This window comes from Falco naumanni, chromosome 4, assembly GCF_017639655.2.
Source record: "Falco naumanni isolate bFalNau1 chromosome 4, bFalNau1.pat, whole genome shotgun sequence".
In the NCBI taxonomy this organism is placed as follows: Eukaryota; Metazoa; Chordata; class Aves; order Falconiformes; family Falconidae; genus Falco; species Falco naumanni.
In genome coordinates this window covers 62,397,602-62,423,800 of record NC_054057.1, presented here as the reverse complement: position 1 = coordinate 62,423,800, position 26,199 = coordinate 62,397,602, and the positions used below count along the sequence as shown (strand labels likewise).

General features: G+C 51.3%; 2 protein-coding genes across 3 annotated transcripts; both read left to right on the top strand.

Annotated features, from left to right (window-relative positions):
• The first annotated feature begins 104 nt into the window (after positions 1-104).
• Positions 105-18,560, top strand: LOC121086533. The gene is made up of 13 exons (XM_040590435.1): positions 105-687; positions 1,199-1,325; positions 1,760-1,861; positions 2,064-2,162; positions 2,402-2,512; positions 4,639-5,523; positions 7,683-7,745; positions 11,094-11,630; positions 11,724-11,837; positions 12,830-12,925; positions 13,905-14,021; positions 14,198-14,314; positions 16,411-18,560. The coding sequence occupies exons 1-13, from the start codon at positions 322-324 to the stop codon at positions 17,457-17,459; spliced, it is 3,783 nt and encodes a 1,260-aa protein (XP_040446369.1). The 5' UTR covers positions 105-321; the 3' UTR covers positions 17,460-18,560.
• An 811-nt stretch (positions 18,561-19,371) lies between these two features.
• On the top strand, positions 19,372-24,745 carry LOC121086996 (zinc finger protein 777-like). 2 transcript variants are annotated; one of them, XM_040591540.1, is made up of 5 exons: positions 19,372-19,419; positions 20,338-20,427; positions 22,178-22,298; positions 23,957-24,058; positions 24,285-24,745. In XM_040591540.1, the coding sequence occupies exons 1-5, from the start codon at positions 19,402-19,404 to the stop codon at positions 24,377-24,379; spliced, it is 426 nt and encodes a 141-aa protein (XP_040447474.1). In that variant the 5' UTR covers positions 19,372-19,401; the 3' UTR covers positions 24,380-24,745. The 2 variants fall into 2 exon arrangements, 1 of the variants encoding a protein (XP_040447474.1); XR_005827493.1 differs by lacking the exons at positions 19,372-19,419; positions 20,338-20,427 and adding an exon at positions 20,591-20,937 and having other exon boundaries at positions 22,178-24,058.
• The last annotated feature ends 1,454 nt before the right edge of the window (positions 24,746-26,199 follow it).

The following is a 26,199-nucleotide window of genomic DNA, read 5'->3' as shown; positions in this document are numbered from 1 at the left end:
AGAGGCGGAGCGGCGGCAGCGGCGTGCCACGGCCGGGGCGGTGGCGGGAGCGTGCGAGGAGCGGGCGGGGGCGTGCGAGGAGCGGGCGGGGGTGGGCGGGGAGGGAGCGGGGAGGACAAGGGCCGGGCCCGGGAGCCTGGGCAGGGGGCACCCGCGGCCCCACGAAGGTACTGGGGCCGGGTGCCTGGCGGGAGGAGCGGGCGGGCCCGTCCCGGGGCGCTGCTGACCCGCAGCCCCGAAGGCGCCCGGCGGCGGCAGGAGCCGCGCTGCAGCCTCGCGGGCCCCGGTCCCGGTGTCCGGCCGGCGGGCAGAGCCGCGGCGATGGAGCCCCCGCATCCGGCCGGCCTCTGCTTGCCCGCCGCGAGCAGAGCCCCGCGACCCGGCGGCTCCAGCATCTCGCTGTGGACGGTGGTGGCGGCCGTGCAGGCAGTGGAGCGGAGCGTGGACGCCCACGCCGCGCGGCTGCTCAGCTTGGAGCGCCGGACGGTGACCACCGAGAAGAAGTACTTCGACTGCGAGAAAACGGTGGTGGAGTTCGGGAGCCAGCTGGAAAGTAAGCTGGCCGTGCTGGGCACCCTCATCCAGGAGTACAGGCAGCTCCAGCAGCGCCTGGAGAGCATGGAGAACCTCCTGAAGAACAAGAATTTTAGGATCCTGCAGCTGCCCCCGGGGGATGCGGTCCCCAAGGTAACAAACAGCTCGTTAGCGGCTCTGAGGGACGCATCGGCAGCCGCAGGCGCTTTGTCCCTCGGGGCGCAGCCCCTCGACATCTCCCGAACCGTTCGGTGGGCACCGCAGGAGCAGCCCACCTTCTCATCACCCTCATCGCCCGCCGTGCCGAAGCGTTGGGGCAGCGGTCGCTCACCTCCCTGCTCACGTACATGTTTAGATCCAGCAGTACCCCCCTGCAAAGGGAGAGGTGGTCAAGTTTTAAGGAGAAACGGCAGGTCCCGTGTGATGGATTCGGGCTCTGCGCACAGGGAGGCGGGAATATAGTGGAATTCAGTTTGTCCTCCCAAGAATTAGCAAACTTCTGTAAACAGAGTATCTGAGCCGCTACTCCATGTCCTGAGGGTGCCCCAAGGCAGGAATTTTTTTCTCCTTTCTTGATGCCTGATGGCAGTAATAAATAGAAAGGAGGGTACCCTGGCTCCAGGTCCTAGACCAGGTGCCGAGTGTGTCACTGTTACGATTGCAGGGCCCGGTGGTGTTTGAAAGCACTGCCACTTGCTTCTCTGCACAGGACTGGGAGAACCTGGAGGAATGGCAGAGGGAGCTGTACAAAAACGTGCTGAGAGGGAAGAATGAATCCCTGATCTCTCTGGGTAAGTATCGCTGTTCTAGTCAGTTACCGGTGCTTCTGGATGAGCTCCCTTGGTGTCTTTCTCCCACACCTGGGAAGCAGATCTGTAGAGGGGGTAGAGAAGCTGGTGCCTGTTGTTGGGGGCAGCGCGCAGCACGTGTCACATCCAGTCACACTGGCACTCGCTGGGACGTGGGCGCTGGCTGCAGTCACCTCTACGCCCCCCGCATTGCCTGGTGCCAGCACAGCCCCTTCCCTGGGGCTGGCGGGGCTTTCCCCGCGGGGTAGGTTGGAAGCTGTCTCCTGGCGGGCCGTGGAGGGCTCGCCGCACTGCTGAGCGGTGTGTTGTCACCCATGGAGGCAATTTTGGGAGCACAGCTGAGCATGTTCCTTCCCGTGGATGCAGCAGCCATTTTGATGTGGCATGGAAACCTTAATATTTGTGCCCCTGAACAGATTATGTAATCTCCAAACCTGACCTCCTGTCCCAGCTTCAGAGAGGAGAAGTGCCTTGCGAGGGGGATGAGGCAGCTTCACCAGAGATTCCAGCAGAACCAGGTGCAGGCAAGAGGCGAATTACAGCTTTATTCTCAATCGTAATGTTTGGGTGTTGGTATCACCAGACAGAGGATGTCGCAAGGTGATAAGTTTTTATTTGATGTGGGGAGAACTTCTCAGATGTCCGGAGGAGCAGGTTCAGGGGGAGTAAAAGGGTGTTAGAAAAAAAAAATGTAATGGGTTTGATTTTTCTCATTAGCAGATCCTCTGCTGTTTAAACTTGAGGAGAGCAGGCAGGACAGCAGAGAAGGAGCGCAGGAAAGCCTGAAAGGAGGAACGATGCCGGAGGAACCTGGAGCTGGTGAGCGTTGTTTGGAAAGGGTGCATTTGGACTCAAGGGCAGGGAGGACGCTTTCCTGAAATGGAGGTTAAGGGGAAAACCACTGCTCTGCGTGGCAGAGTAACGCTCCCAGAAGTAGGAACAGGAGGTGCTGGAGAGATGCTTGTATGTGAAAGGGTGGCTGGGAGCAAACCTGGGCACAGTGAGTCAAGAGCCGAGCAGTGCTATGATAACCAGTAGTTTCCTCTCTACCTTACCAGACCACAGCATTCCAGAGCTGAGCTTTGTGGGCTCTGTGAAGCAAGAGGAAGAGCAGTGTGCAGAGGAGCAGGGAGCCATGGAGAATGCAGAGTTTACAGAGCTCAGTGCGGGTGAGTTGCGAGCAGTTGTGCAGCATGCTGTGCAGCTGGAGATGCAGGGAGTCCCCAATGTTCCTGCTGTGGGGCAGAGTACACCAAGACATGGAGACCGAGGACGGGCAGCTGGGGCAGTGCGGAAAGAGCAAGAGCTGTGCTGAGGTTAGGAAAGCAGGCAGAAAGTGTACGGACAGTTTTACTAGTAGGTAGATGTAGAAGTGCTAGGTAGATGAGACCCTGCATGTGAGGAGGCAGGCACTTGTGAGGTAAATCAAATGGAATACAGGAATCCTTAGGAATAGAAGTCAAGAAAATTCTCAGTCTTCTCCAGAGATGGTGGGGTTATGCCAGATTACCTGGGGAACTGAGTGAAGCTTTGCTCACTCAGTCTTGAAAGGAATACAGTAGTTAAGGCTGCGGTCCAGAGCAGAGCAGCAAGGTGGTGAGCTGCTGTGTTGGGAGAGACTGAACGCAGTAGGACTCCTCAGCCTAAGGAAGGTATGGCAGAGAGGGTGATGCAACACAGTGCTGCCTGGCTGAGCAGTGCACAGCAGGAACCGAAGGAACAAGCCTTCGCTCTTCCTTGCCCTCTGAGAACCAGAGAGCAGGGATTTGCTTAAACCAAGCAGGGCAAAGGCTGTTATCATTATGTGTGCAAGCTGTAGAACCTACTGTCACAGGACACAGCAAAGCAGGCTTAGAAGGGGTTTGGGCCGATTCCCAGATGGAATGTCACCTCTGGCTTCCATTCTGCAGCAAGAGGCTGTCCCCCATCCCCAGCAGGACCCTGGCTGGTGCAGAGCTTGCCTCTTCCCTGCGGCCCCTGGGCTTCTCAGCACCTGGCCTAGAATGCTCAGCTCCCTTGTGTGGGTCTTGTCTCATATCCTCTAGAGTATATCTGCTTTTCTCCTGGAATTTCTTCTGCTTGGTGGCTACATCCTCAGAAGAGGGAGCTGCACTCCAGAGCAGTGCCTCAATAACTACCTAGGGCTAGGGAAGTCACTGGTCAGCTGGAATGACTCTGTTTTTCCCAATAATTGAGTAAACATGCCATTATTAACAGACTGTCCCCAGCTCACCAGTCACCTCTTTTCCCTCAGTCCTGGTTTTTGTTTGTTCTTCTTGTGCCACGTCAGAGGTGTCAGCGGGGCTTGCTCAGTTTTTGATGGCATTTGCCCTGCCGTGACTAAATCTTAGCTGCTTTTTCTCAGGCCCCTTGTGTCACATTGTCATCTCTCCGCTGTCAGTCACTGCAAAGCGCTGGTGAACCGGGGAGCAATGCTTTCCAGACAGGAGGCTGATCCCTGCTTAGATTTTGCCCTCACACTGTCAACAGTGTTTAAAATGGTTGTGTTGGCAGTCTCCATCCTTGACCTTTGGTTGGTTTTCCACCTATGGGTCATATATGTACCCAGGTCAACTAAAATTGAATGTTCAGGCAGAAATGAGAGTCAAGAGAAGATCTGAGATAGGTTTAGCATGAATAGAGAACCCCAGGCACCTAGCTCAGAGATGAAAAGCAGCGAACCCTTGGAGAAAATGTATTTGTACTGCTTTAGGGAGGACTGCAGAGAAGGCTTCCTCGTTACATACATATCCTGAGCAGTAGCAGGCATGTATCTAGTCAAAACAGCCAGTGTTTGCATGTCCCCTTTCAAGAAGAGGGCTACGCAGGTGAGTCACCATGTCCTGGGAGTGGAGGGGAGGTGGATCTTGGGGAATAAGCTGGTGCTCTCTTTAGAGTGAGAAATAGAGTCGTTGGTGTGGGGAGGGAGGCAGACGTGTTGATGAGAGAAGCAAAGGTCCATCCCAGGTCCATGGGGTCTTGACACTTAGGGGAAGTAAGATGGCTGGGGATGATTTTGGAAACTGCCAGACTCTGTTGTCTTGGAAGGCAGCACTTCCCTCTGCCTCCTCCCTCACTTCTGCTCGCACTCTGGCCCACTGAAAGGGAAGCATTCCTGTGCTTTTCACTTGTATTCTCTCTTTTGGCCTTTCAGCTGGCTGTTGTTCGGTGAGCACAGCTGCCTTTCACACTCCCTGTGTGAGATGGGCCTTTCTGGTGGGGGAAGGAGTGGGAAGCATTTCGGAAGCATCTTGTGTCTCATGTCAGTGAATGTCCCTTTTGTTGTTCTTGTCAGTTCCAGCAGATAACATGGTAACATTCCAAACAGAGCAGCTGGACTCTGAGGGACACCCCCAAAGCTCAGAGCCCCCTGCAATAAAGTCAGAGGACCTGCTTTTCCAAGGTCCCAGCAAGGCGCTGCCTCTTGATAGTCAGTGCAGGTCTCCTGTGCAGCAGGGAAGCCAGAGCGAGAGCAGGCTGGTACCGTCCACTCTGGGGAAAGAGGGTCCTGGCAAAAGCAACGCTGTCACCTTCTATGGACATAGCTGTCCCAAGAAGAGACCTCACTCATGTACAGCGTGTGGGAAGGGCTTTTGTCTGAGGAAGATGGTGACGACTCACCAGGAGAGCCATGGCATGCAGTGCAGAAGTGCGCACGCTGGAGAGGAGGGCTTCCTCCATCAGCAGCGCCAGCGGACCCGTGCAGAAGACAGGACCCACGTGGCCAAGGAGAGATTCAAGCAGAACCAGAATGCAAAAGCCCACACCAGTGTCCCAGCCATGGACAAGGTGTACAGCAGTCCCAGGCACATGAAAAGCATTGACGCCAACGGCAGTTGCAAGCCAAGTCAGAGGGACTGCCCACAGGGGAGGCCTTACAAGTGTGAAAAGTGTCAGGAGTACTTCTCCCAAAAGAAAACTCTCATCATCCACCAGCGCGTACACTTGGGCCGGAGCGGAAGGATCTTCTGGTGCTCATACTGTGGGAAGACCTTCACCCACCCCTCTGAGCTGCTCCAGCATCAGAGGGTCCACACAGGGGAGAGGCCGTACCAATGCAACGAGTGCCCAAAGCACCTCAACCAGAAGCAGCACCTCCTCCAGCATGAGAAGATCCACCTGCGCAAGAGGAACTGTGTGGTCACGCAGAGTGTGAGGAAGGCACCACTACCCAGCTGCTAGGTTGCACAGGCTCAGGCAGCCCCTTGAGGAGGTAGGAGAGGAGACAGTCTCCATTGCTCAGTATTAAAGGCTCTTTAACATTTTATCCTAAAGATCCAAGCAAAGTAGAATTAGGATCCACCTTGGCACCACCACCCTTTTCTTCATTGTGGTGGTATGCCACAGTACTTCATAGTCCACCCCAAAAGCTCTCCAGAATAAAGTGTTTTGGGCCTCTCTGAGTTTTAGTCTGGCTGAACTGGTTCCAGCAAGGCTGAGGGGTTGGTTGGTTGGTTGGTTGGGGGTTTTTTTGAAACAATTCATCTGGAGTTTCCCAGGCTTCCCTGGACAAAGTTCTGCTCTGCTCCTTTTCGTGGGTGAGTTTGAGTTGCACGTTCACAAAAGGCTCCTGGCAACTAAACATGTGCACAGGGTGAGGCCTCCCTGATGGCTTGCACAGTTCCCCCGTTTGCCAAAGAGAAGCAGGCAGTCAGTTCCCAGCTCTCTCCATGCTTCAGCACAGGCCAGATGGTTTTCACTGCTGCTTCTATTCTGGAAGTGAGCTGGAAAAGATAGATTCAGTTCTTTCTCTAGAGCTTGAAATTGGATTTAATTTGCAGTAAATTACGATGATAGGGCCACATACTGCTTGGAGACACTGGGACACGCTCTGCTGGAGACTCTGGGCTTGCACTGCAGTGACCAAGGGGAGTTTGCTCTGTTGTCTGTCGCCTCTGAGCACGCCCAAAGGAGGTGGCATTGCCCAAACTGCTTCTCATACCTCTGCAATGCTCCCAGTGGAACTGAACAGGGAAGCCACCCATAAGCCAGAGGTGGGGTACACCTGTATTCACATGCTGAAGTGAATGTTGGGATGACTTCCTGCTGACTGCCTATATATTAACGCTGCTTCTTTCCTTTGTATTTCATTATGGTCTTCATCTCCCTCTCCTCCTGGTAGCTTGAGGTACAGATGTTTTTTGTTCTTGAGGATGAGCTTTCATCGTATCCCAAACCGTTAAGAAATTCCCAGCTTCTGACATGTGTTTAGCAAATTACCCAAATGTGTAGTGCAGGTTCAGGGATGGCTTTAGAAACCCTTCTGTTGCTTCCTGGTCCCAGGGTGTTTGCCAAGGCCGGGGTGCAGGTGGCTGGCTTGTCCCCTCAGAGAGAGATGTTCTTCTGGCTCTAGCTGGCTGCTGTGGCAGGTATTTTAGTCTGGAAACTCCTTTGGCTCAGGAGCAAGGTCTCTTTCCAGGTTTGTTGTCACCTGCCCTGCCAGCGGAGCATAAGACACGAGCACTCCTGTGTTCGCTTTGGCCCAGCTCTGGCCAAGCTCCGGGCTGTTTAAGTTAATTTGATTCTTGCCCAGAGCAGATCGGGGTGAGCCTGTGTGAACCTCTGGACCCACGCTGTGGGAGCTGGCACAGAGCCACGTGTGCCAAAGCATCTTTAGCCACTGCAGCTGTTTGCCTGGTGACTAACTGCCTGCCACCTTTTCTTGTCCTAGTGCTGCTGAGGTCTGTGATTTCACAGCTTCTGCTGTGTCTGAGTAGATCTGCGTGTGGTGAGCCCTTTTCTGTGCACCTATCTGTGTTTCTACACACACACCCACCCCACCCCTCCAGATAAGAAATCTGTGAGGACAGGGTTTTATCACTTCTTGGTGTTCAGTGGCCACTTGCTACCATAAAGCAGGGAACATGGACTGTTTTTTCTCCATTGTTTGACATGCTGAAGGAGGAGGGTCTCTTCGCAGTTAGCAGTGTGGGGCATTTGATACCCAGATGAGCAGTTTGGGTCTTGTCCAATAAGCAGGTAAAAAAATGAGTTCTCCAGTGGCTTTCTACTGACTCCAGATAAACTGCTTATTTCCGTTTTACACCTTTATTACTTAGACTGTGAGCCCTCAAGGCAGGGAACTTGTTTCTATCTCTTTGTAAAATGCCAATTAAATTTGCAGCAGCAGATACTTGATTTTTCATAACAATAATGTCAAACTTGAGCAAATGAAAGCTGTAAAGTTCTAAATGTTTCTTTTGTAAAAAAATCATTTTACTCATTGGTAAGGGTGATTTGTAGTATCATGCCTTACTGATGGAGAGACAGAAACCTGCCTTGAATCAGGAAAAAGAATGGAGTGCGTTTTCATTGTTTAATCCTTTTTTAATATTGCAGTGGAACCTGAGCGCGAGAACTCTTTTCCGTATGCCTATCTGAGATCCAAACAGGGCCTGAATGGTAAGAGTATCCAAAACCAGGATGTAGATAAGCTTGCTTACACAATTCTCATCTCGCAGGCAGGTCACATCAATCCTGTTGCTGGCAAAAAGTTTTCAGCAACTGCAGTGTTGCAGTTGTCATCTGTTTAGCCTGGTTGAGTCCAGGAAGAGCAGGATGTATTCTGGGATAAAGATGCTGCCACATAAAGCAGTGGAGGGGTGCTTGTCACAGATTCCCCTGTGACCAGAACATCCTGAATCTTAGGATCACTTTGGCAGCACTCTTAGATTATTCTACAGTTACAGGTGCCTTTTCTGGGCTGTTTCAGTCTCGTAGAAAAAGGCAATAATGGGAAACATCAAAGTCCTGCTATGTTGCCATCTCGCCTGTTGCACTATTGCTGTGTATGTTCCAGTGCTGGCCTCCTACCACTTTGTTGTTATTAGATATATTAAACATCAGTTAAAATGAAGAAGCTACCTGACAGCTGATGTCATGCTCACATCTGAGAGGTGTCTCTGTATCTGCAACTGTAAAAGAATCAGTGTTTGGGTGGTGAAAACATGGGCACTCCAGATGTCCCATCTCTACAGCACTCTCCTGTTTTTGACTGGGAGATTTCATATGTTAACCACTGTCTGAGCATCAGAAGCACTTGATGTGCTCCATGTTTCATAACTTCTTGATGCTGCCTTTGATAATACAGATGAAGCAGTATTTTGCACGGTGAGTCATAGTTGCCCTATTCTAGCCCAGCTCCTTTGTATTTCAGAGACAAATACGTACATTTATAACAAATCTCAGAGCTATTTTGAGATACATGGCTGCTTAAATAGCGAAAATTTGACAATCCAAGAAGAAGCATCAAGTGATACAGAAATGTGCTGCTTTTCCAAGACCAAGATAAAGAAGATAAAACATCCCTGTGCACAGATAGAGTAATGCTTACAGGGAAGAGCAGAAGTGTGGGAAGGTCAGAGAAGCTGTGGTGATGGGGAAGGAGGGAGGTTTTTGAGAGCACAGGTTCTCCTACACCCACACTGAGATGCATTGTGGAGTCTGCACCCTCCATGAACAAACGCTGAGCTTTTATCATCCTTGGGTAGCATGCCTCAGCGTGCAACTTGTTCCTGATCTTCTGTTAGTTGGGCTGCTATAGCTTAGGCTGCAGTAGGGCAGCAGCCTCCACTGCAAAACCACATATCTAGGCTGAGATATTCTTCACAAAAGAAGACAAAGTCATGCACAGAAAGGGGGGGGGGGGGGGGGGCGGGGAGACAGACAATGACGACACACAACACCCAAACTGATCAAGGTACACCCAGGGCAGCAGCATCTTACTGGATTCTCAGGTTCTGGCAAATGCAAACTATTTTGGTTAAGAGCAACTAGCAACTCAAGCTTTTGTTCATTCTACAAGTGCTGTTGTTAAAGCAACTCCATGTTTTTATTGCTTTATGACTTCAGATCTTTGTTTATAAAAGCCTCTCTGTGTATCTTACCGCATAGAAGTAGGAATTCTTTACGTCCTGTGTAACGCTGTTGCTTCTGTATTTGAGAGAGGTACACCGGCTCTCCTGCATCCAGCTCCTGACATAACTATTAAATGCAAGGCAAGAAGAAAACATGTAAGTACAGAGGAGCCTTGTCGTCCCCTGGAGAGGTTCTCACCACAGGCCTGTCCCCTGCCAAAGGCACCAACAGGTGTCACCTAACACTGTTTCTAGGTTTTTAAGCCTTTCTGTCCCTTCCTGGGCTGGACCTGACATAGGCACCATCCTGAGACCTACCTGTAGCAAGAATGTCAGCCACCGAGTTGCATGTCAGCCACAGAGGTGATGTACAAGCAAACTTGTACCTTTGCAGTTCTGATCACCTCTTACCCTAAGGGAGGTCCCGTTTTTCATAGCTGATTGCCAGGCAGTTCAGTGAACTTACCAGATCAGGAGGATAAGGTGAGGTGGTGATTCCAAGCAGAGCGTGGGTCACATGGTGGCTGTCAGTCACAGAGGGAAGGCCTGGGAGTGTCACCCAACCTAACTGAAGGTGTCTCTGTGGGGACACCTGCAGTGGAGATCCCAGATGCTTGTGGAAGGCTTGAATTTGCAGAGTTCTCCTGTGGTGGCTGTACCCAGTGCACAAGATTCAATAAAAAGTTCCAACCACCTCAGCTTCACCTTCGTTTGTGCAAGATACCCAAGGCATGAGCTCCTCCTGATGCTTGTGCAGACCAGCAGAGCTGGGGGGCTGCTGCCACCACAGATGGGACCATTCAGAGGGCTGCCACCGCAGGGGGCTCCCCCTCAGCAAGTCACGAGTGCAGCTGCACAGGCAGCGTCCTGCAAACTGCAGCCCAGGGCCAGGCTGCGCCACACAGCTTTGCCACCACCCCACCCAAGGCCATGGTGGCACCTGGAGCCACACCAAGATGCACCACAGAGACCCTGCACTGCATGCCAGCAGGGTGGGCCTGGGGCTCAGAGGGGATCCCGAGTCCCCACGGCTCTGAGGGGATCCTGATTCCTCGGGACTGTGAGAGGAGGCTGTGTCCTCATAGCTTGAGGGAATCTTGTACCCTCATGGCTCTGAGAGGACAGAAAAGCCCCATGGCTCTGAGGGGATCCTGCACCCTCGCAAGTCAGTGGTAAAGCGATCCCTCACAGCCACGAGGGGACACCACAGCCTTCATGGCTCTGGAGGGGTCCTGAGCCCCCATAGCTCTGAGGAGACACTGGGCCCTCACAGCTGAGAGGACCCCCAGGCTTCATGGTTCTGAGGGTGCCCTATTCCTTCATTGCTCTGGGGGATCTTGAAGCTTTCACAGCTGTGAGGGGATTCCAATCCCTCCCAGCTCTGTGGGGACCCTGATCCCTTCCAGCTCTGAGGATTCTGTGTGGTCACAGCACTGTGGGGAACTTACTCCTCACAGCTCTGAGAGGATCCCCAGTCCTTCATGCCTATGAGGGAGCCCCCAGTCCCTCACAGCTCTGAGGGAATCCTCAGTCCCCCACAGCTGTGAGGGGATCCTGGTCCCTCATGGCTCCAAGGGGTCCTTGGATCCCTCATGGCTCCAAGAGGATCCCAGTCCTCCACGGCTGTGAGGGGATCCTGGTCCCTCACAGCTCTGAGGATACTGTGTGATCACAGCTCTGTAGAGAACTTATGCCTCACGATTCTGAGAGGATCCCTGATCCCTCATGCCTATGAGGGAGCCCCCAGACCCTCACAGCTCTGAGGGGATCCTCAGTCCCTCACGGCTGTGAGGGGATCCTGGTCCCTCATGGCTCCGAGGGACCCCACGGCTCCGAAGGGATCCTGGTCCCTCATGGCTCCGAGGGGATCCTGGTCCCCCACGGCTCTGAGGAGACCCCAGATCCGCCCCGTGCCTCCGGCGGTGCGGTGCCGCCCGCGCCTCGGGCCCTCCCGCCGGGGGGCGCCACAGTGCGCGGCGCAGGGCGGCGGCAGGGGGCGCTGCGCGGCGGCCGCGGAGTACGGCGGCGTCGCGCCGGTGTCGCGCCGGCGTCGGGCCGGCGGCAGAGGCCATGGCCGGTCCCCGTGTCGGGCGAGCGGAGGCGGTGGCGGCGCGGCTGCTCCGCCTGGAGGCCCGCCTGGCGCGGGCGGAGCGGCAGCTGCGGGCCGCGCTGGCCCTGCGCGGCCGGCTGCAGGCGCTGGAGCGGCGGCTGGAGAGCGGCGGCGGCGGCGGGGCCAGCCGGGTGCCGGTGAGGCGCGGGGCGGCCGGCGGCGGGCGGGAGGCGGCGCGGCGCGGCACGGCGCGGCTGCCGCTGAGCCTGGAGGACGTGTGGCTGCAGTTCAGCGAGCGTGAGTGGCGGGCGCTGCGCGGCTGGCAGCGGGCCCTGCACCGCGCCGTCATGAGGAGCAACTACCACATGCTGCTGTCCCTCGGTAAGGGCCCGGCGGGCGGCGGGGGCCGGCGGCGGGCGGCGGGACCCCCGGCGGCGGGACCCCCGGCTGCTGCTCACCCCCCGCCCCCCGCAGAGCTGGACGGCGCCGGCGGGGACGCGCAGGCCCAGGCGGAGGACGGGAGCCAGCCATACGCTCCGGGCAGCGAGGGCGGTGATGACAGCGCCGAGCCTGCAGAGACCTGCGCCGGTGAGTGGCCTCGGGGCGGCCGGGCAGCGCCGGGGTGGCCGCGCTCCCCTGGGCACTCGCTGTGTCGAGCCTGATCTTTCAGACGTGGCTGCTGGGCATCTCATCCCTACCAGCGCTACCAGCACATGGCGTTAAACCGCTTCTTCTACCTCTCCCAGATGCTGGGTCACCTTTGTCACACCAGCCATCCCCTTGCCGTTCGGCTGTGCCTGCTTCACCCGTCGAAGTGGGATGACGTTTGGTTTTCCAGCCTGAAGGCAGGCCGTCAAGAGGACTTTCTATTCCCTGTGCACAAACGTGCACAATGTAGTTGGTTTTACACATGTGTGAAGTGTGCCTCCAATTCATTGCTTGTGTGACGGAGGTGGAATGATAATGTGCAGAGCACAGAATCTCTGAACAGTTTGGGTTGAAGGGACCTTAAGGCCCACCCAGGCCCACCCCTGCCACGGGCAGGGACGCCTTCCACTAGCCCCGGTGGCTCCAAGCCCTGTCCAGCCTGGCCTCGAATACTTGTTTATCCTCATTTATTTCATAGACTTCCCCCTCGCCCCAATAATTTTCATTGATAATTCTCACGAGTGTTTTTCTGATGGGTTAAAAGTGGTGTGCATTTTACCAATGGTGACTGTAAAGGGAACGGCGTAATTCTGGCAGAGCCAAAAAAGAAACAAAACTGGAGAACAAGAACTCGGGTGGCACTGTCCTCTCCCAGGGCCATATAGAATGTGTTTTCATTTGCTAATGGGTGCCACAACAAAATGGACGTTACACTTGCATGAAAAATTTGTGTGTTTCTGAGGCTCAACCGGTGAAGGTTTTGTGACAAATATTTTGGATCTGTTTAACAGACTTTGGTCAGCAAGAACTAGAACTGAACTGAAATTTTCTCTGTAATGTGAGCCAGGACAGAGCTGCTGTGGCTGGGGTGGGATGAGAATCGGAATTAATTTTGTGTATGGAATTGAAATAACATTGGTTCCTATTAACAGAAGATGGCCCAATCCATATTAAGCAAGAGGAGGAGTTGTGCGTTGCAGATCAGCAGAAAAGGGGAGCTGAAGAAGTTCCTGAAGAGCCCTGCCCGGGTGAGTAACTGCATACCTTGGAGGGAAAATAAAACAGGGATTAAATTCCAAGGTGCACTTTTTTTTTTCTCCACCTCTTCTCATGTATTCCAAACCTTTCACAAAGAGCTCACAAGTTTTGAATAGACTTGCCACCAGTCCTGACCAGTAAGGGCTGGTATTTCGTCTTTCCCTTCTCACAGCAGTTTTGGAGTTTGCAGAGTATGTGGCTGGTTTTCATCCAAGCAATCCAGTGCAGAATAGGAAATGTTTCATTCCCCGTTAAAGTCCTTCCCTTGAGTTGATAGCTCTATGCCGATTAAATATCTAGTGCAGTGGGCCATTAGTGACTTTTTGGGGCCGATGGGTTAACTTGGAGGAGGCAAAAATCAGTGGTAGAATGAGGTCTGTGGCTGGTGCCATCTCCCGTGTGGGGCTGTGATTGCATGAAGGCAGGACTCCGTGCTGCTCTGGTTCAGGGGGAACCGGGGACGCTGGCAGCTCCTTAGCTCCACGTCCCCTGCAGCCTTCTCTTGCAGGGCGGCAGTGCCTCTCCTGCCTGTCCAGAGGCTTCAGATTGCCTTTTCCCTCCTCGCCTCTTCTGTGTTTTTTCTGTGTACATGAGCGAGTGCACCAACTCCTTGGAAATTCTGTTGCTGTATGGGGAGGCTACACAGCCCGGGGACCTGTTTCTTGCCTTCTCGTTTGGTGGTACCTCTTTGTATTACAAAGAAACTATTCTGCTTTGGAGCTTGGCTGTCCTTACTCTTTACAAAGGGTTAGCAGCTCTACTGGTTGACTCCACTGTTGTTTTACTCTGCTTCCTGCCTATGTAGGAAACTGGGATTTTTAGACTTTTCCATCAGGTTTCATTAAGAAACTGGGATTGTGGGAGCTTGACTTGGGGGTCAACAAAAACCAAAACAAATGCCAGTTTCACCCTTGTGAAATCCTGAGCTTATGCAGTTGTGACATGCTCGTCTTGAATTTTCTCCTTTAGCCAAGCAAGCGTTTTGTGAGCCTGAAGCTTCAAGTCAGACCAAGAAAGGCAAAGAAGCATGTGCCAGGGAGCTGCCAGGTGCAGAGGGTGAGGACCTCCCAAGAGGCCCTGATGCAGGTGAGGATTCCCTGGTAAAAACTCCTACTGCAGGAGTTGCCCCTCAGGTGGCTTTTGATGTCCTTTCTTCCCTGCTTTTGTCAGCACTTTTCTTACCTTTGTGAATTCCCAAATCTTCCGTGCTTTGCGTCTTTCCCCAGTGTTTCTCAGTTGTGTAAATTCTCCCCAATGAGCAGGATTTCAGACTTATGCAACTGACGTTTTATCATGGATTAAACAAGAGGAGGAGCCACGCTGCCCTGAACGACAAGACTTGGAGAAAGAAGAAGAAATCTCTACGGATCCAAGTGCAGGTCAGTAATGGATTTCAGCTGAGAATTCTGGGACACTAAATCTAATTTAGGGCATTTTTTTAATACTATACTAAATGTCATGACCTTATAACATAAGCCATGAAAGAACTCGAACAAACCTCAGTCTGCTGGTTAGTATTTGTTCACAAAAATTTCAGGTTCTGTCAGCGGCAGAGACTTGTTCCTCCTTCAGCTGGCCTAAAACTGTCACAGGCTCTGTCTGGGGTGTCTGTTTAAGGCAGGCACAGTGGTGTGCTCAGGCTTTATGGATCAAGTTTGTGCTTCCAGCTGGCTTGGTGGTGTCTAAACCTGTTACTGATGAACATAGAGCACTGACTTTGCATTCCCAAGCGGGAGAGCTGTCCTGCAGCAAAAGAGAAGGCAGCTTTAATGCAAAACGATTTTAGGAAGTGTTGTTCGGAGATGTAGGTGCTAGCATTCATTCAGAGTTTTTCTGAAGAGCGCACTTGAAGTATGGATCATGCCTGACGTGGAGTTAGTAGAGATTCATCTTTGGATCAAGGCTTAGCGTCAGGCGATGGGTGTGCAAATTTGGATGGGGTTATTAATTAAATACAATTTCCTGGGCCATAACCCGGGGCCAGTCAGTATAGCTGTCACTTGGATAACTGAGGAGGGGGTGCAGAGGAATATTCTGTGTAGAAATCAGTTGGTAGCCTGGAATTCCTTCATGTCATGTAAGCTATTTAAACATCCATGGCACGTGATGAAGTTACTATAGAGTAAATCAAGGGGTAAACTCTCAGCGTGCCAGTAACTGCATGGGAGCTACCAGCATCAAAGATTTTTGCCCCACTGAAAAAGGCCATCCAGAATATTGCCCTGGTGTAAGGCTGGATCAGCTCCCACCAACTCCTTGCTGAGGAAGACCTGTTGCAGCTGCTCTGAGGGCACTCCCAGGGTGGGCTTTCCAGCCGAGTAAGCCTGTTCCAGGCCTTCCAGTTTGTGCTTACATGTAATCTGGAGTTTCTGGGGTGAGAGGACGTGCTTAGACAATTACCGTAGAGCAGCTGGTGCCTTTTACAGCACTCAAATCATGCTTGAGTTTGGCCTGTGGTAACATGTTTGTGTGCTGATGTCCCAGTACGCAGCTGGAGAAATAATTGCTCAGGATGTTTATGTAGCGCAGTTAACTTTGGACTTGGCTGGTTGACACTGCTGAGAGACCCATGGTCCTTCATGGTGCTTGGTGGAGTCTTTTTGTAGCAACCTGCAGATGTGGGAAGGATCACAGGCCTTAGGGTGCAGAAAAATCACGGTGTTAGAAAGCTGAAGAGCATTGGTGGAAATAATCTGGAAAATGGAACACTGGAGGTTGGTCACAGGAAAGAGTAATTACAGAATGAGGGGATTTGCTGGTCAGCAGAACAGTTTTGTTCAATGGCACATCTAGAGCTGTGCCTAAGTGGCTCAGGTGCCGGATACCTTTTTAGGTTATATTATCAGGAATTGTAAACTTTTTCCAAGGAAAGCAGGAGAGGCGTCTGGAGGAGAGGCAGTCTGACTGACAGCTCTCAGTCTAGGCGTGCCTCTGCATCCAGCCAGAGCTGCCTCCCTGTCTGGGGATCACTCGTAAGGTGTGAGAGCTGCCACTACGCAGCACTGCTCTGAGCAGTCTGAACAAGGACACAGCCAGAGAATGTCTCCCTGCAGAAGTCCAGCCTGCAGAGACAAGGTACAAGAGAGGGGCATCCCCATTGAGCCACTGGGCTGGCTTCAGTGCCTCGGCTCGGACCCTTTGCTTCTCTAGGTGCTCGCTGGATTGTCTGGAGAGCAGCTGAGAGCACTGAGGTGCGATGGTGTCGGCTCTGTCAGGGAACTAACCTCACACTTCAGACATCTGACCAAGAGGATGAAAATAAGACATTGCATTAATGATTTTTTAATGTAGATTTTTTTTAAAAAGTTGCAAAAAGATCTTCTGTTTTCTTGGAGATTTCGTTTCCATGGAATAATGGTACTTTCTCCCCTCAGTATTAAAACCTCCCATCTTATTACTTCAGCATGGCTGTTGGCTTGGAGGGATACTGTTAAGAGGCTTCCTTAACTGAAAGACTGAAATCTATCTGTTTCAGTGCACGATGAAAACACAAAGAGGGACCCTCCAGAAGATTGCCTTGAGAGCATGGTGTGTGATGCAGAGGTACCGAGAAGACCTGGAGAGAAGTTTTCCAAGGATCCTAGTCCTGGAGTGACATGGGACAGTCAGTGGAATTCAGAAATGATGGAAACAAACACCACCAGGAATGGCCTTGGGGGTGACACTCAGTACGACCAAGGGTTTGATGAGCGCTTAGATTTCTTTAGCACTCAGGAAAATAGTGTTGGAAAGAGACCATGCACGTACAACAAATGTGAGAGAAACTCCACCCAGCAGGATCATCTTCAGACTCCCCAGGGAGCCCGAGAAGGGGAGATATTTCCGGGCCATGCATGTGAGAAGAATCTCAACGAAAGGGTGTTCCATCCACTGCACCCACAGCCGTGTGCTCTGGGTGAGAAAGGAATCGGGCAGGGGGCTGCTCCTGCCACCTGCGAGGGGCTGCCTGCAGGGCCGCAGCTGGTGGCCCGTACCGAATGCGGAGGACAAAACCCTGCGGGTGGCACCAGGCTTCGTGACTACAACAGCCTCAGCGGAGAGGAGCAGCCATCTGCAGAAAGCGAGGAGAACTTCCCCACAGAAAACGCATTAGCCAGCCCCTGCTGTGATCACGGGCAGGACAGGTCGGAGTCCTGCACCCGCTGCAGGCAGCACTTCATGCCCCGGGGCAGCCCCGCAGGCCAGCAGCAGAGCCAGGGCAGGGGCAAATCCTACATCTGCAGTGACTGTGGGAAAAGCTTCATTTGCCATTCGTGGCTTGTTAGGCACCAGATGACTCATACAGGAGAGAGGCCATACAAGTGCTCTGAGTGTGATAAAAGCTACAGGAGAAAGGATTACCTTCTAAACCACCAGCGCCGGCACTCAGGAGAGGGGCTCTTCCAGTGCCCCCTCTGCAGGAAAAGATTTGTGCTCAGGAGGAGTTTGATGAAACATCAGGAAACTCACATGCAAGAAACACACCTGACATTGGCCGGTTGGCCCTGCACAGAGATCAGGGGGTCTGTGATGCACTCCATATAGAAAATCCCGTCCAGCCGGGGGTTTCGCAGACCCCCTTGGCCATCAGCCTTGCAGGGCTGTGGCAGGAACCCCCAGCTCTGTGCTGGACTGTGGCGGGAGGAGGAGGCTGTTGAACGGCCATCCTGAGCCCCCTCCCAGGCAAAGGGAGAAGGTTGGTGGGGGGGATATTTTCCACAGATCACATTGAAATGGTGTGCAGAGCTGTTTCACAGCTTTCACTGGTGCCTGTAGCTGTTTGGGATGTGTTGGAGCTGTGTAGGAAGTCTGCGATGCTTGGAGTTACTGCGAGCCGTGAATCCATGCCAGAGAGAAATGACGGTGACACACAGAACAATTTGTAATGCTTCTGGCTGGAGACTAGCTGAAATGTTACCCCTCAGCTACTGAGAGGCCACAGTCCAGGGACAGGGCTGAAAACAAGTGAGTCATTTACTAATTGTCCACCAAACAGTGAAACAGTGCCAGGAGACACCTACTTGTGTGAAATGCTTTGAGAAAGGAAGTGTTGATCCTGTGGCTGTTTGAAAGAAGCCTCTTCAGGAAGTGGCAATGAGACAGAGGGGAGTAGAGCCTGAGAGGCAGCTTGGTCCCACAGTTAAATCACAGAGCTCTTAGGGCTCCTTTCTGCTGAACATTAAGAGAGAGTTCCTGAAGGCTGGATCCTCACCCTGGCATTGTAAAATGACTGGGGAGCCTGGAATATGGTTTAAATTTTGCATAGCCTTAAAGTTGTGTTGTACTTACTTTGCCACGTTGTTACAGGTCTTCTGTGTTTGTTCAATTTTCCGAATCCTGTGAAAACAGAACGTTTAGATGCTTGTTAAACATTCTCCTTCAGAAACTTTATTTTTGCTCCTCTTTAATATCTCTTGAAGAGGGGAGTGCTGCTGGCAGTCTGATGTGTTGTGACATTGCAAGGGCACAATTAATTCCTTTAGTAGTAAGGGTCTGGATGTACCATCAGTCACATTGGTTGTCGGTGGCGTTGAGCCTTGTGGGAAACAAAGTGGCAGCAGTGGCAGTCAGGCAAGAGCCCGGTTTGATTCAGGGCTCCTACACTGTCAGACAGTTGTGACAAAATTGTTAAACGGCCTTTTTTAATGTGCATGTTTCTGCTAAAGTTTGTTCTGCATTCTTGTTGGTTGGAAATGTCATGTTTTTTAAAAATAAAATTGTTAGAGAAATGCCGTGGGTTGTTCTACAGGAGGAAGAGGAAAGACGAGCGGGGCTGACACAGGAGGAGGAGCTCTGGGCCTGCTTTCCCCCAGGGCCCCGTTTTCAGGACAGGTCTTGGCTTTAGATGTGGGAGTAACCGGCAGTGGAGAAGGGGAACGGCAGGATTCTCCCCGGCGGGAGCGGGGCGAGCCCCTGGGCTCAGCCTGCCCTCGAGGAGGGGGAGCTGCGGCCGCGACCCCCTCCCCGGGCCAGGGGCGCGCGGAGCCAGCCCCGCGCTGCGGGACTGCGCAGCCCGCTTCCCGCCGCCGCTCCTCCGTGAGGGGCCCCGGGCCTGCCCCCCTCCTCCCCCCAGTGGGCACGTGGCTGAGCCGCTTCCCGGGATCCTCCCGGGCGTTTACCGGCGCCTCGCCGCCCCGCTCCCGGCCGGGCCCAGCCCGGGCCGCCGCCGCTCCGCCGTTGCTATGACAACGAGAAGAAGCGGGGTCGTAAACCTTGCGTCCCTTCCCGTGAGGTCACGCTCGTTTCCTCCAATCAGGGTTTTGTTTCTTTCTGTGCTGGCCAATGGGAATATATGCACCCGCCCGCCCCTCCTCGTAGGGGAAGCCACGCCGCAAGCGCTGGTGGTGATTGGCTGGCGCGGGGCACAGCGCGCCATGGGTAGGGCAGGCGGCCAATGGTGAGGGGGCGGAAAGCGTTTGACAGCTGAGGCCCCACGCGATTGGCCGGTGTCCCGGCTGAGGGGCGGGGCGCGGCGCCGCGGAGGAAGATGGCGGTCCGGCGGACGGTGAGGGGCCGGGGTGGGAGGGGGGTTCAGAGGGGAGGTACGCGTCCTCCACCTCGGCACCGGCGGGGCTGGTAGGAGGGGAGCAGCTGTCCTGCGGGAGAGGCCTGTGCCCTGGTGGCTGCGCGGGCCCGTTCGGGCGGGGCCCGGCCCCGGGCCTGCCCGCGGGGCCCGGCGGCGCGGGGGAGCTTGGTGCGTGCTTCCCGCAACGGGGCGGCTGCTCTCTGCGCCTCGGGGCGATGGGTGCCCCGCTCTCCAGTGCCTCTCCGCAGAGCCGGGACGCCGGCCCCGGAGGGGGCAACAGCCGCCTTAGCCTCGCCGGCGCGGGGAGCCGGGAGCGGGGGGCCTGCAGCCGGACCGGCTGGAGGGGCAGCCATGGCACGGGGGTGCCTGGCTTCCTCCGCGCCTGGTACCAGAGCGGGCCGCGACCCGCACCGGCCCCCAGAGCCGTGCGGTGGGGCGGGGAGTTGCTGGCACTGCAGCCGGGCGGTGTCTGTTTCCAGGGCCGTGCCCCGTGGGCTCTGCGGAGCCCTTTACGCCCTGATGATTTCTGTCATCGTCCTTTTCTAACGATGCCTCTGGGTGTGCGGTTTTCTCCTCTTTCAATGCGTCTGCCCGAGCAGCTCCTCTCGAGCTGACGTCCCCCAGACTCGCCTCCTCCCGCACGCAGCTGATACGGTGGGGAAGTCCTTGTCCAGAGCCCGTGGATAAACCTGTTTTCATTTTTTGGACGTTATTTGGCCGTCACCCTTCTGTTCCTGCCTTCTGTATAACATGCTTTGTTGTGGAGCATGGGCGAATTCCTCACGGATACGCAAATTAATGAAGTGTATATATATGCGTACGTAGCAGAACTTACTTTAAATGCAAATTGCACAGTAATGGTCCATTAAGTTGATTTTAAACCTTTTTGTCTTTCAGGTTGTACACTGTCGCTTTGAAGCAGGGAAGCCACATGCTGCGGAAGCGGTCCTGGTTCCTTCTGTCCCTGCACAGCGGACATCAGCTGTGTTGAGCTCCATGTCCCTGGCAGTGAAGTTTGGCACCATGTTTCACTTCTTTGTGACCTCAGCTCTTTCTGTTTTTCAAAACCGTGGTTTTTCTTGAGAAGTTTAGTTCCATTTCAATCAACTGAAGTTTATTGGAAACTCTTTAAACCATCTTCCAGGCACGTTGTTTTTTGATTTGTTCCCATTTCTTGTTTTACAATGGTTTATTGCTCAGCACTGAATTCTCAAAATGCCACCAGCGGGGCGTACAAGAGCAGTACTGTAACTTTCTGTGGCTTCCATTTACAAAATAAACCTCTCTTGAAGCAGTGGATTCACAACATGGGCCAGGACATGGGAACGCCTTTCAAGCATCAGCGACTGTGTTCAAAGCATTTTGAGGACAGTTCTTTTGAAATTGACCCCTTAAAAATTAGAAAAAACAGACGTCTGTTGAAAGAAGCTGTTCCCAAAAAAATCATTTTGGGTGAAGACGGAAACTGGCTTGTTGGCACACCTCAGGGTTTCTGTGGTAGGATAAGTAATAAAACCCAAAACCGAATCTGGAATCCTGAGCACTTGAGGGTGCACTAAGATGTTTGCTGTTGTATTTACTTCCCTTAAATTAAAGGAAGATTTACACATGAAGCACTTCAAGTAAGCAACAGTAGGTGAAACATGCTACCTGGCAGTAAAAAGTTGCCAGTGGTTTTGTTTTTCTCCCTGGTACTGCAGAGTGTGGAGGTGGCACTGGGAGGCTGGTAACTGGGGGGAAATGAAAGGCATCTTCGTGCTCTTTGGGCTTGAATTCTAATTTTGTGCCTAAATGTTAGGGAGAAAATCTGTGCTATTTGTTAGAAACACAGCCCCACTTTGTGCTGTAAAATGGATTTGCTCCCTGCAGAGCTGCATTTGTACATGACAGCCCTCATGCTTGGAAAAATTATGTTTAGAGTCACTGAGATGATTTGGTGGTGGTGGAGTTTCCATAGCGTGGGTGTTTGGGGCTAAGACAAAGGTTTAACTGCTCAACCTTCTCCCTGGTGTATTTGGTTTGGATTGCGATCCCATCTAGTGACAAATTAATGAAATTTTTGGCAGCAGATTTGTACAATTGAGTTTATACCTGATGCAAGCTTATACATGATGGAATCTGCAAACATCTGAACCAGTGAGCTGGGCATTAGATTGAAAGGCAAATTAAAACATGTTCAAAGGCAAGCATGTAGAAATGTGGTACTCTGTAGATATAAAGTACAGATACAAAGTATGTACACAGAATGTATATATACATTGCAAAATAACCACAGTATTAATCTCTTTGTATTTGTAGGGCTTAATTTTTTGTTTGTGTTAACTTTTATTATTAGGGAAGAACTCTTACAGCCAGATCTGACAGACTGTGGCACTGCCTCAGGGCTTATTTAAAATACACTCTGGAGTATTTTCTGTTTTTCAGTGAAAGGAAGAGCCAAATTCCTTGATGGGGCTAGGTATTGATGTGACCACAGATATTTTTTTTTTTACGACTAACTTTTGCCACAGTCATTATAGAATCATAATTTCAGTTGAGTCACATTATTAAGTAATTTTACTCATTCTGAGTTGCATGCAGAAATAACAGCAGAGGATTTGTGTATAAAGCCCTCAGCTAGTGTGCTGGTTGTACGTAAGGTTGGCTGGTGAGCGCTTGTTTAATACTGTGTGACGAAGAGGGCTTTCAAGGATGTACAGCTTGCTAATGGTGTCAACTATTGAACACCTTGGTTTAGGTGCCTGGGACATTTAATAATGGTGCAGTGTGTGAGGGGAAGGACTTGGAAGATTGGCAGAAAGAACTTTACAAGAAGGTGATAAAGGAGAATTATGAATCTTTAACCACGCTGGGTAAAGGTTAGTTTTTCCTTTCTCGCTGAAGGCTCACAGATCTATGCAGTTTCTGGCCTGGCTCTTGTCTAACAGTCACTCCTCAAATCCCTTGATTCCCGCTGAATTAATATTTAGATGCTTCGGAATCTTTGTGAGATGATAAGCTCCACAATCTTTTCTTTAAAGATTGAAGGACAGTGGCTTTTCTAATGCTTCCGCAACTGCTGCCTCCCTGCGCTCTGTTGTTGTCAGGTACTCAGTCTGTGTGTGTAGGTGATACCTTGTCTGTGTGATACGGGTAGAACAGTGGCGAGTGGAAGGCTCTGCCGCTGGTGATGCACGTGTTGACTAAAACGAGGAACAAAGGAGAGTGGAAGAGGTTAAGAGACATGAGCTCAGGAGCAGCAGTGGCATGTGGTATCCTGAGTCCTGTGGACTTGTTATAGTTAGTATTTTCATCAGCCCCAAATCCCGATGTATGTTTGTTCTTGTGATTTGCTGAAGAGTGTTGAACTACTTTTGCTGCAGAAATAGTTAGATAACATGAATGATGACCGAGAAAATGAAGAAGTCTTACTGGTTAGTTTTAAGTGCCCAACGATACATTTGTTGGAAGTAGTTGTTTTTTAATTTGAAGATGTGAGCCCTCAATGGCTCCTCAGCATTCAGGTAATTCCCTGGATTAACAGAAGAAGAACTTGCTGTATTTAGGAGCTAGAAGTGCCTTTACTTGTCCTTTAGACTGCAGGAACAGAAGTGCTGTGAACCCCTAGAGCCTGAGTTGTCACATACTCTAGTTTGCACTTGGTGCCACACTTCGGTTCCGTTTAAGAAACACTGATTTAGCCTTACCTCATTCTGTTACTACTTCTGCACTTTCAAATTTGAATTACATAAAGTAATGAGACAATGTGATTCCATTTTCTTTTTTATTCTTTACATACCTTCTATTTTTTATAGCAGAAAAGCTAGAGTCTGCAGACAGCTGCTCTAAAGCTCTGATCTGTTAAAAAAGTATGTGCTGTGTGTTGCATGGGGAGGGATTAGTTGGGGGAAAATAAGTTCATGTATCAGAAAGACAGTTAGGACTGAATTTGGCACCAAACAGCTGAATTAGGTTTTAAGGGTGCAATGAGTTCAAGACTTTCCACTTTTGAACATCTAACTTTTAAAAATATTCCAGAAATCATATTCAAAAGTTGAAAAATTGGAAGACAAATGCTGCTCGCCTGCTTCCCAGCCACCCTCTGCAGATGCCAGAGCAACTGCATTTGCTGTTACCCCCTTGCTGGGTCTTTCCCTGGAGGACAAGGGAGATGTGCTTTTTAGACAGTGGGTTGTGCAGGGATTTGCTAGAAAACAGTATCACTAAGTCTTTTCTTACAGTTTTAGGAACAACTGGAAAAATTCTGCCTTTTGCCTTCTCAAAGAACAATATTTTTGATGTAAATTAACAAAAATGACTCATGTTACAGAAGGAAGGCACAAGTAAACTACAGGGCTCAGAAGCTTAGAGTGAAGAGGCTGACAAGCTGTCCTCAGGACGGGTCTTTGTGCAACGTATCCTTTGTCTGCATCGATACAATTAAAGTAGCTTAGGAAATGTCTTTGTAATAACAGGGGGAAAAAAAAAATCAGAGGACAACAATAACTGTCATCTCCGTGTTCTGTTCCTTGTGCAGACTATGCTGTTCCCAAAAGCAATATCCAGGTGAGAGAAACACTGCCTGTCAAGCATCAGCAGGATTTTGAGGAAAGGCAGATTTCCACAAGTCTTGGTGCAGGTGCATGGTGGCCTGAGACTTGTCAGAAATCAAACTGGTGACACATTCAAACTGCACAAGCTTGTAGGATTAGAGGGAGGGGGATTCTAGTGCATCCCTGCTTTTTTACCCAAGACTTGTTTTCTTTGTACGGATGTGGTCATGGTGAATCAGGAATTGTTGTTCTTTGGAGATTTATGTTCTATCACATCAGTTAAAGGGAATGTTTGGAATCTTTTTGTTCCAGGCTGCGGCGGTCCTGTGATCAGATCCGAGTTGCAGAGTCACGCAAAGAGTGCAGAAAATACAGAACTGCAGGGATCATTCTCAGGAGGAACTTGAGACCAGAGTTGCCAAATTTTGGACAAGGGGTAACATGCAAGAGTCATCATAATTCAGCAACAGGTCAGGCAAATCCAATGGGAAGCAGAAGAGGCAATGGCTCTCTTGAGGAAGAACCTAATGAATTCAAAGAGATCCTCTTTTATCAGCAGACCTATGCAGGAGAAAGACTGTATCTGTGTACAGAACGTCAGAATTTTTTTTTTAATTTTTTTTTAATTTTTTTAAAATTTTTAAATTGAAGATTGGACTTCTAAAATACAAACAAATTCACACTAAACATCATCGGGTATCATCTTATATATGCACAGACTGCGGTAAAAACTTTGGTCACCACGCAGTCTTGATTCGCCACCAGAGAACTCACACAGGAGAGCGGCCTTACAAGTGTACGGAATGTGAAAAAAAGTTTTATGGAAAAACCGAGACTCACTAATCACTTGCGAACTCATAACATATACATGTAATCAGTGTGCCAGAAGCTTTCCTGGGGTAGATTTTTTTTTTTTTTCCATTTGGTTATCAAAAAATCCCTCCATCCAGAGATGATGGTTGATAGTCATATATTGATTGTAGAGGAAGCTTTAGGATAAGGGTTTTACTAAACTGAATCAAGTTCAAGCATAAAAGCTTGTTGGTGCCAGGCTAACGGTCATCGATTAGGACCTGATTTTAATTAGCAGCTAGAATGATTATTAATATCTGGGAGGAGGAGTTGTGTAGAGCAGTGTTGATGGTACCAAAAGCACTGTTAAAAAAAGTCTTCTGGTGCACCAAACAGCATGTGCTGGAGAATGTATTAATGCAGGAAAATGCTCAAAGCTTTTTGAGTATGGGAAGACTGAGAAAGTGTTGCCATCAGAACAGGATGGTCCACAGAGCTGTAAGCAGGAAATGGCGCTTTTAAAAGCTTAGGTTAAGGTGAGTGGTTGGGTTTGATTTAAAAACAGTAACAACAAAAAAATTAGTTCAGCAGTTTCAGTCATAGGACAGCAGCAGTGGCAGTGAAAGCACTGTCATGTGGAAATAACGACCAGAATCAGTTGCTTCAAACATCTGTTTACTGGGGGCAAGATGCCAATTTAATTTCTGAGATTCTGGAAAAGAGCATGGATATATTCTTAATGTAAGTACAAAGTACAGGTAACATCGCTCTGTAAACTGAAAAGAAAGCAGTGGCTTCGGCTATGGGGATGAGTTCAGCAGGCAGGAGGGGGTCCTGCGGAGACAGTGTTTGTCAGTCACATATTCTCTACGCAGGCTGGGGATATTTAGCATTTTTGCTTTTCCAGTTGAATGCAAAGAGTCAAAAAGTTGTGTTGCCTCCAGTTCAAGCACCTGCTTTGCAGTGAACCCGTGAGTGATGTCCTCAGCTTCCCATGAGGAGCAGTAGAGCAAGAGACAGCTGGTGCTGTGATGCAATTCAATAAGTTCTGAAGGGGACTGGCAGGATACACTTGGGACCAAAGGATCCCTGCCCATCCCAAGTACAGGAGTAATGTCCAGAAAGTTTTTAGCACTGGCTTCTCGTTATTTCCTTCTTAAAATTGCCCTGGGACAGCTTTTCTTTTATTCTTCATAGAATCCCTGATTGGTGTGGTTTGGAAGGGACCTTAAAGACCCCCCAGTCCCACCCCTGCCACGCGCAGGGCCCCCTTCCCCCAGCCCCGGTGGCTCCCAGCCCCGTCCAGCCTGGCCTTGGGCACTGCCAGGGCTGGGGCACCCACAGCTGCTCTGGGCAGCCCGTGCCGGCGCCTCGCCGCCCTCACAGGGAAGGATTTCTCCCTCAGCTCTGATCTCCATCTGCCCTCTCTCAGCGC

Excerpts from the sequence above, each read along its gene's own strand:
- LOC121086533 (XM_040590435.1), top strand. The coding sequence starts at position 322 with ATGGAGCCCCCGCATCCGGCCGGCCTCTGCTTGCCCGCCGCGAGCAGA. Across the intron at positions 7,746-11,093 it reads ATCCAAACAGGGCCTGAATG|ACCCCAGATCCGCCCCGTGC; the intron begins GTAAGAGTATCC and ends GGCTCTGAGGAG. Across the intron at positions 12,926-13,904 it reads TCCTGAAGAGCCCTGCCCGG|CCAAGCAAGCGTTTTGTGAG; the intron begins GTGAGTAACTGC and ends TTTCTCCTTTAG.
- LOC121086996 (XM_040591540.1), top strand. Across the intron at positions 20,428-22,177 it reads CACAGCGGACATCAGCTGTG|GTGCCTGGGACATTTAATAA; the intron begins TTGAGCTCCATG and ends ACCTTGGTTTAG. Across the intron at positions 24,059-24,284 it reads TTCCACAAGTCTTGGTGCAG|GCTGCGGCGGTCCTGTGATC; the intron begins GTGCATGGTGGC and ends TTTTTGTTCCAG.